Source organism: Procambarus clarkii, chromosome 67 (genome assembly GCF_040958095.1).
Source record: "Procambarus clarkii isolate CNS0578487 chromosome 67, FALCON_Pclarkii_2.0, whole genome shotgun sequence".
Lineage (NCBI taxonomy): Eukaryota > Metazoa > Arthropoda > Malacostraca > Decapoda > Cambaridae > Procambarus > Procambarus clarkii.
The window spans coordinates 26,925,574-26,935,573 of NC_091216.1; the positions used below are offsets into that span (position 1 = coordinate 26,925,574).

General features: G+C 40.2%; 1 protein-coding gene across 1 annotated transcript in view; it reads left to right on the forward strand.

Moving 5' to 3' along the window:
- Nucleotides 1–4,928, forward strand: part of LOC123749657 (kin of IRRE-like protein 1) — a 28,604-nt gene extending 23,676 nt beyond the window's left edge. The window contains exons 6-8 of the mRNA XM_069310562.1: nucleotides 249–397; nucleotides 2,043–2,167; nucleotides 3,063–4,928. Of these exons, the coding sequence (XP_069166663.1) occupies nucleotides 249–397; nucleotides 2,043–2,155 (262 nt within the window). The 3' untranslated portion in view covers nucleotides 2,156–2,167; nucleotides 3,063–4,928. The remainder of the gene's footprint in view (nucleotides 1–248; nucleotides 398–2,042; nucleotides 2,168–3,062) is intronic.
- Nucleotides 4,929–10,000: the final 5,072 nt, after the last annotated feature.

Genomic DNA, 10,000 nt, shown 5'->3' on the forward strand with positions numbered 1-10,000 from the left:
GAAAAAGTGTTCCCCAAATATCAATATCCACCAAGCACTACCTACGTAAATATTGCATTGATAAAACTCACTTGATTGAAAAAATAAAGAATGTTTATTCCACGTTCTTCTCTTCTTTAATGAATTATCCTTCTGTTTATTTTTATCTTCGCTTTCCCCCTTAAACCACCCTACGTACACTCTTTCCACTACCATCTTCCCCATCATCTCTGGTACCCGTCTTCCCCCTCACACCGCGTCCCCCTCAGAGGCGGAGTGAGCGTGGAGATCGAGAAGACTCCCTCGAGGACCACCTCCAAGCTCTTCATCACTCCAGCCCTCAAGGCCGACTCGGGAAACTACACCTGCGGGCCAGAGTTTGCCGAGGCCGCGTCCGTCCTGGTGCATGTGGTCAATGGTGAGTCCTGGTGCACGTGGTTAATGGTGAGTCCTGGTGCACGTGGTCAATGGTGAGTCTTGGTGCATGTGGGCAATGGTGAGTCCTGGAGCACGTGGTTAATGGTGAGTCCTGGTACACGTGGTCAATGGTGAGTCCTGGTGCACGTGGTCAATGGTGAGTCCTGGATCATGTGGTTAATGGTGAGTCCTGGTGCATGTGGTTAATGGTGAGTCCTGGTGCATGTAGTTAATGGTGAGTCCTGGTACACGTGGTTAATGGTGAGTCCTGGAGCACGTGGTTAATGGTGAGTCCTGGTACACGTGGTTAATGGTGAGTCCTGGTGCATGTGGTTAATGGTGAGTCCTGGTACACCTGGTTAATGGTGAATCTTGGCGCACGTGGTGAGTCTTCGTGCACATGATGAGTCTAGGTGTACAGGACCAGTTATGGTGAGTCACCATACACGTATAAAGTGCTTGGTCAACACCAATTACAAACTCTATAACCATTAGCACCATTAACCACACTCGATCTCCCCCTCCCCCCCAATTTAAATCAATCTAAATCATTTATACAACTAATTCAGAATCATTTATTTTCTGTACAAATTAATCTGAAAATTATTAACACCGGATAGCAAGCAGAATTTGATATTTATTAAATATTTACTTTTGATTTATTTCTACGTTATGTCTCCATTTCTAGATTTATGAAATAAATCCGGGATGGATTTCTAGATTTATGAAATAAATCTAGAAATTATTTTCTAGATTTATTTCGTTTATTTCTAGATTTCTAGATTTATTAAATAAATCTAGAAATTCAATATTATGTTTGTAACTCATTTTGAATGTATATGTACTTTTGCCTGATTAAACATTATCATTATCTTATCTTATCTAATAGCCTATCTGTACTAAACTTGTATTCAAAGCAACTCAATAGCCCCATAGATCCAGCATTTGTATTCAAAATGAATTAATAGCCTAGGTCCTAAACGTTAATGAAAAATAAATTAATAGCCTTATGTCCTTCAAACTGATAATAAGATAATTAATGAGGTGTGCTCATTAATTATAACAAATTATAATTGGTATAATTTATCTAGTGCCAAGTGCAATTATAACAAATTATAAATGATTAAACTCATTAGAATTAAGCAACTTTCAACAATAAGCAACATACAACTAAAGGAATGAATGGAAATGAGAGTTGTAAATCGAGCTAATAATATTATACGTTTAAAAGTTACTCTGAGTCATGCACAATGAACTAATTATCATATATATGTCATTATACAAAAAGTCAATAATGTACCTTATTTCATAAACACACACATACATCAATTATCAAACAGCACATTGGTCGTTGAAAGTAGGCCTGAAGCCTAAGTAATGACCTCGAAGGTCATTCAAGAGGCCAAAGCCTTATGGAATAATACTATATCTTGGTTCTAATATCTTAACCCAACATACAAATCTTAATGGGAAGAAAGCAACGTGATTTAAGTGAAACTTCTTTAACTGCCGTTTAGTGTGATTTCGAAGGTTCCAAGTCGACTTAGCTACGTGTAATATATTTGTTTTTAGGGACTACATACGTAGTCACTGATAATTAATGAATATATATATGTATGTTTAATACCTTTTATTCGGCGTCTCAGGGGAGGAATCAGCCGCGGTGCAGAAGGCTCGGTGTCCTGCGGTGTACAGTGACCCTCGAGTGCTGGGCGGCTGCGTCCTCCTCCTACTACTGCTGTGGCCGCACTGTCGGTGACCCGCTCTCCTGGTGAGTCCCTCGGGCGAGGGGGCGTCACGCGCATGCGCCCGCCTCAACACAACATACCCACTCCCCACCACAACATACCCACTCTCCACCACAACATACCCACTCCCCACCACAACATACCCACTCTCCACCACAACATACCCACTCCCCACCACAACATACCCACTCTCCACCACAACATACCCACTCCCCACCACAACATACCCACTCTACACCACAACATACCCACTCCCCCACCACAACAGGTCAGCAGTCCTAGCACAATGGACATATATATACACAGAGAGGTTACTACCCTGGCCTAAAGTATACTTGCGATCTGCATACACTTCAGCATTTTATGTTAGTAATATATATATATATATATATATATATATATATATATATATATATATATATATAAATATATATAAATATATATATATATATATATATATATATATATATATATATATATATATATATATATATATATATATATATATATATATATATATATATCTTCAGAAGTTCAGTGGGTGTGAATATATAGGCAGGAAAGAGGTAAGGTACAATGTCTTTAATGAGATAATGGAATATTAATATGGTATTAGTAAAATAAATTTGTATCAATGATCCTATTCAAATTGCACCTCTAACTTACCAACCAAAAATAAATCTAAATTATACAAACCACTGATAATGTTCGAATCACATGATTTTGTAATCTGTATTAAAGCAGATTCAATAATGTTCCTATTGAACAATGTTTTAACAGTTCGTTATTGCGGAAGCCATCTCCCAATCTATTTGTTGAGCTCTTTCAAGCAAAGCATTAGACAATTGGCCGTGTCTTTCAGAGTATTTATGTTGGGAAATTCTAAATTTCAAATGTTTCTTATTTCTAACATTACAGATAACTGGAATGAGACTGGAAACCCCTTTCAGTAATCCCTACATCCGGTGAGGATAAGAGACTGACCGGAGCACGGAATACCAATTGCCGGAGCACGGAACACCCATCGCCAGAGCACGGAACACCCACCGCCAGAGCACGGAACACCCACCGCTGGAGCACGGCTCACCGCCAGAGCACGGAGCACCCACCGCCAGAGCACGGAACACCAACCGCCAGAGCACGGAACACCCACCGCCGGAGCACGGAACACCCACCGCCAGAACACAGAACACCCACCGCCAGAGCACGGAACACCCACCGCCGGAGCACAGAACACCCACCGCCAGAGCACGGAACACCCACCGCCAAAGCACGGAACACCCACAACCAGAGCACGGAACACCCACCGCCAGAGCACGGAACACCCACCGCCAGAGCACGGAACACCCACCGCCAGAGCACGGAACACCCACCGCAAGAGCACGGAACACCCACAGGCAGAGCACGGAACACCAACCAACTACTCACTCTAACTAGGAGCCCGGAGCACCAGGACCTAGTACTGGAGCACGGAGCATCAAGCCTTGCAGGTGTTCACAAGGAGCACCAGCCCCTGAAGTAGATAACGGAGCACAAGGCTCAGCGGACGAAGACGGAGCACCAGTCTAGTAAAGACAGGACAGTGCGCCTTAATATCCGTTTCATGTTGTTATCCAGAAACCAAAAACTAGGCTCTTCCTGATGCTACTGAACGCGTCATAATTTCCTTGGCTGTCTGTCTGTCTCTTTACGTGCCTCTCTCTCTCTCTCTCTCTCTCTCTGCTACCATCCTTGTCTCTAGTTTGCTTTGAAGCCCTTTTCTTTCTCTCTTGTTTAGCTTCACGGCTGAAGAGCCCTGTTGGGAGGTCATTAGGCTATGTGTGCGTTTTTGCTGTCAATATTCATTTGTTATTCATTCTCTCAATTTTTATCTTCCATGCCCTTTTAATGTTATGTATTTTTGTGTTTCAAAATGTTTAATTTTTTATGTTTCATCATTTATTTTCATCCAGACAATTCGAACATGAAAATTGTTCGGAATTTTTTTGGACACTGATCAAAGCAAGAGGTTGATTAGTTTCAAGATTAAGGTCTTTCAGTCTCGGGAGGGTTGTTAGAGATACCTCATTAACTGTACCAACCAACTAGTACATACAAGTATTGTCCTCATCTAAAATAAAGTTAACTTATTAGATGAATTTATTGTCTAAGTTATGGGAAGAATGGAGAAAACTAAAAGATATATCGCTATCATATTACGCTGATTGACTGCGGACTTTACGGCTTCTAAGTCGTCAGACAAGGTAAACTTTCCCATATAAGGTGCTATTTCAGACCTTTTTTCGTTGTGAATGACTCGTAGAGCAATCTATAACAAGCGAGTTCTCCATATAACGAGCACTATAACTGGCATTTAGCAAATGGACTAATATGTAATTGAGATCTTTTCAATCATGTGCTGGTTATATAGAAAACGTTAATATGGTGGAGAGACTCTATTATTATAAAATGGAACTTTCATATTATCATGATCATCCAATTTGGCGTCAAAACACATGTATGAATTTCGACTTCACGAGAATCAACGTTCAAGAACGTTTATTGTAATTGTTCCCTCCGCTGAACAAAATATTTAAATGTTTTCAGCGAAATATGTGTTTTGAATGTTGTTGTTTTCGTTCAGTGAAAATCCTTCCCATATAGACTTTTGATATGAAATGTGACCAAGTTGATATATTTTTGTAAGTGATTGAAAAAAATGGTGACTAATTAATTCTAAGTACATGTTACTTAAACAGTTCTATGTTCCTTTCATAAGTATAATGTGTAATATATATATAAGAGAAAGATGAAACTTTGGTTTTAATACTCCTCTAGTGATTTAAGACAGACCAAAAACTTTGCTTAACTAGGCTATTAAGTACTGTGTGTGTTCGTCTTTGAAATACATATTTCTTGTAAGAAAACATGCCATTTCTTGCTACCAATTTAGACCCGGATACACACCACTAGCGCCCTTCATATTACATATTAGCGCATTCCCCCAGCCCCATACCTACATATTTGAGCATTTCTTCAACCCACACCCACATAATGGGACATTCCCTTACCTCACACACCCACATATTGGGACATTCCCTTACCTCACACACCCACATATTGGGACATTCCCTTACCCTCACCCACCCACATATTGGGACATTCCCTTACCTCACACACCCACATATTGAGACATTCCCTTACCTCACACACCCACATATTGAGACATTCCCTTACCCTCACACACCCACATATTTGGTCAACCCTTCACCCCACGTACAAATGTCCATGCTACGAATCCCCCAGCCGAATCCCCGGTGCTGGGATACTCCCTAATCCCTCCCATCACAATCCGTCGCGCTAGGAGACCCCCTAATCCCTTGTGCAGAGACGAAGCTTTGATCCCATCACCACCGGGACCCCACTAAGAGGTTTAAACAGTAAGCTGCTTCACTATGCTTCGCTCCGCTCAGCCACTGGTCCGTCTTCTTGAGGTACAAGAGAAAAATATCTTAAACTACGCAAGAAAACCCAAGAGTTTATGGAGGTACGTTCAAACCTTGGGAGGAAGGAGGGTGATAATAACAGTCCCTCCTTCACACACTTCCTTGGGAAAATAAAAAAGTCTCCCACTAACCCGTACTCCTAATAGAGCGTCGTATTTTGACGTATATTCTACCTAAGGCCCAAAATTGTCGTACTAGTAAATGGTAGAGACTCGGGGAATTGACATACTGCCCCATTTTCTGTTTTGGGTCCTCTGGTACGTTAGGATAAGGGCACTTTAGTACGGTAGTTTCTTGACGTTAGGAAACCTTAGGAGGACGGGCTGAGCTATAACCATGCACCAAGGTTGTGTTGGAATCCATTGAGTCGTACTTAGGCTGTGATAGAGTCTTGAGACGGGGGCAATGATCTTAATACATTATACATACCCTGAAGAACCTCAAGGTAACCCTGGTGAAAATGGTTTCACATTAAAACAGTATGTGAACCTTGTTATATTGCGTTGAAATATCTGAAAAACTCTAGTAGTGTAAGAGAGGTGAGTTATATCTCAGAAACATTATGAATAATGCTTGAATTGGGTGGGATGGAAATTTCCAAGTATATTCCCACACAGTTTGATGGGCAGGATCGAGTTTCGCAAATTTTCACAACCTCCCTCTTAATCTTACAACTTACTGCGAACCCCCCACTCCCCGCTCTTAAGGTAACAACCGTCTTACGACCAAGCAACCCACCATCTGCAGGCTCTGAACATGCAAATTCTCCTAATTATACCCAATGCTCATGCATAAAATTATATGTTCTTCTGCCTTAAGTTGCGCTGCTGGTGAGGCTTCCTCAGCTGGCGAAGGAAACTTCACTGCTTACTTCATTCAGTCATGCTTTCATTTCATGAGATAAGTGTTCTCATTTCAGTATATATATATATATATATATATATATATATATATATATATATATATATATATATATATATATATATATATATATATATATATATATATATATATATGTCGTACCTAGTAGCCAGAACGCACTTCTCAGCCTACTATGCAAGGCCCGATTTGCCTAATAAGCCAAGTTTTCATGAATTAATTGTTTTTCGACTACCTAACCTAACCTAACCTAACTTTTTCGGCTACCTAACCTAACCTAACCTATAAAGATAGGTTAGGTTAGGTAGGGTTGGTTAGGTTCGGTCATATATCTACGTTAATTTTAACTCCAATAAAAAAAATTGACCTCATACATAATGAAATGGGTAGCTTGATCATTTCATAAGAAAAAAATTAGAGAAAATATATTAATTCAGGAAAACTTGGCTTATTAGGCAAATCAGGCCTTGCATAGTAGGCTGAGAAGTGCATTCTGGCTACTAGGTACGACATATATATATATATATATATATATATATATATATATATATATATATATATATATATATATATATATGACAATGTCAGACCACGGAGGAAAATGAAACAGGAATTTCCTTAAGTACTTTCGTATATTAAATACATCTTCAGAACATTCCTTCTGAAGATGTATTTAATATACGAAAGTACTTAAGGAAATTCCTGTTTCATTTTCCTCCGTGGTCTGACATTGTCACATTCTTAATCACGTGTTTATTTTCGTGATACACACACACACACACACACACACACATATATATATATATATATATATATATATATATATATATATATATATATATATATATATATATATATATATATATATATATATATATATATATATGTCGTACCTAGTAGCCAGAATGCACTTCTCAGTCTACTATTCAAGGCCCGATTTGCCTAATAAGCCAAGTTTTCCTGAATTAATATATTTTCTCTAATTTTTTTCTTATGAAACGATAAAGCTACCCATTTCATTATGCATGAGGTCAATTTTTTTTATTGGAGTTAAAATTAACGTAGATATATGACCGAACCTAACCAACCCTACCTAACCTAACCTAACCTATCTCTATAGATTAGGGTCGGTTAGGTAGCCGAAAAAGTTAGGTTAGGTTAGGTTAGGTAGTCGAAAAACAATTATTTCATGAAAACTTGGCTTATTAGGCAAATCGGGCCTTGCATAGTAGGCTGAGAAGTGCGTTCTGGCTACTAGGTACGACATATATATATATATATATATATATATATATATATATATATATATATATATATATATATATATATATATATATATATATATATATATATATATATATATATATATATATATATATATATATTCCCTGGTGAAATGATGGGGATTAATTACACCCACCACCAACATCGTGAGTAATGGTGACTACACCAACCACCAACACGGTGAGTAATGGGGATTACACCCACCACCAACACCGTGAGTAATGGGGATTACACCCACCACCAACACCGTGAGTAATGGGGATTACACCCACCACCAACATCGTGAGTAATGGGGATTACACCCACCACCAACACCGTGAGTAATGGGGATTACATCCACCACCAACACCGTGAGTAATGGGGATTACATCCACCACCAACATCGTGAGTAATGAGGATTACACCCATCACTCACCCACTAACTAATAACCAATTACCCAAGAGCCTGAAGCTTTTGCATCGAGAATTATTTTTTCCAGTGAGTGTCAGTACCTCCTGATAGTGAGGTCTACCGTCGTCTGTCTCATACATACATACATACATACATACATACATACATACATACATACATACATACATACATACATACATATCTATATACATTCACACACACATATACACATGCGTATACACATACATCATGTACACGATAAAGCCCCACGCAAAAAAAAAAAAGTTTCCCTTTGCAATTGCACGCAGCATGCTGGCCATCTCGCCTCACTGCATGTCAAGTTTTACAAGCTTTCCATCACAAAATATTTCCAGCTATACACCCTTACCTCGTCAGGCGTCCGTCCGCCCGCGCCTTCCATCACATGGGATAACAGCCAGAGAGAGATATTAATACATGCAGGTAAAAATAGTTGTCAACATGTGACAATTTCCATGTATATGACATGTATGTAGCCTTCAGTAGTCTCTCGCGTCCTGTACATGCTGTTATTGCTACGTTCGTGGAAATGTCCGTGACTGGTGGTGTCCGTGGCTGGTATATCAGTGATGGTAGCGTCCATTGATGGTTGTATTTCTATTGCTTTCCATTTACACTTGACCTTTCGGACAGACTTGAAGGAAACACCTTTCAATCTTGTCTGCTGGTGCTGCAGTCGAGTGTTTTCAGTCCCTCTGTCAACAATGATCCCGTCCCATTGTCCCGTCTTTCTCCCTTGTGGCTCAAACTGTCAAGTTGCTGTTGCTCATATAATCCTTTTATATCCCCCCTTACTCATTCCTCATAAACTCCTCGTCAACTCATATGCCTCCGCCGTGAGGTGCCCCCTTGCACTGTCTGCGCAAATAGAGACGTGTTTTGGTCACAATGTACAGGTGTAATTTAAGGTTCTTTGAAGCTTATAATGAGTCGATCCTCGCCTGGGCGGCAGCTAGCCTTCGTATCACTAGGCTACGAGACATGTGTGGTGTTACTAGGCTACCAGACATGTGTGTGTGTGTGTGTGTGTGTGTGTGTGTGTGTGTGTGTGTGTGTGTGTGTGTGTGTGTGTGTGTGTGTGTGTGTGTGTGTGTGTGTGGTGTTACTAGGCTACTAGACATGTGTGTGTGTGTGTGTGTGTGTGTGTGTGTGTGTGTGTGTGTGTGTGTGTGTGTGTGTGTGTGTGTGTGTGTGTGTGTGTGTGTGGTGTTACTAGGCTACTAGACATGTGTGTGTGTGTGTGTGTGTGTGTGTGTGTGTGTGTGTGTGTGTGTGTGTGTGTGTGTGTGTGTGTGTGTGTGTGTGTGTGTGTGTGTGTGTGTGTAGTGTTACTAGGCTACCAGACATGTGTGGTCTCACTAGGCTCCCAGACATGTGAGGTGGTTGATTTATCGGCAGTTGGTTCTCCAAGGTCCTCCGTGTTGGTACAATTTATGCGAGTGTGTTGACATGAGGCTAGTATTGTGGCATTATACCAAACCCGGGATCTTCGTACGATCTAACACGCTTGTTTTAAGTAAGATTGAGGTTTCAGGGAGCGACAACTATGATATTCCAATGACAAAATGTAAACATGCTTGTCGACGGTCCCCCCATTTGCTTTGATGATACTTAGCTCAGGCTCAATACGCCTTCTAAGCCGCCCTCTTGTGGCACTGCCGACAGAGTTCACCCTTCAGAGTAGGACTTAAAGTAACCAAGATCAGTGATATAGTTGAAAAAATACAAAATTAAAAATTAAAAACTCTGGGTCAAGGGAGTTGGGATAAGGCGCCCGG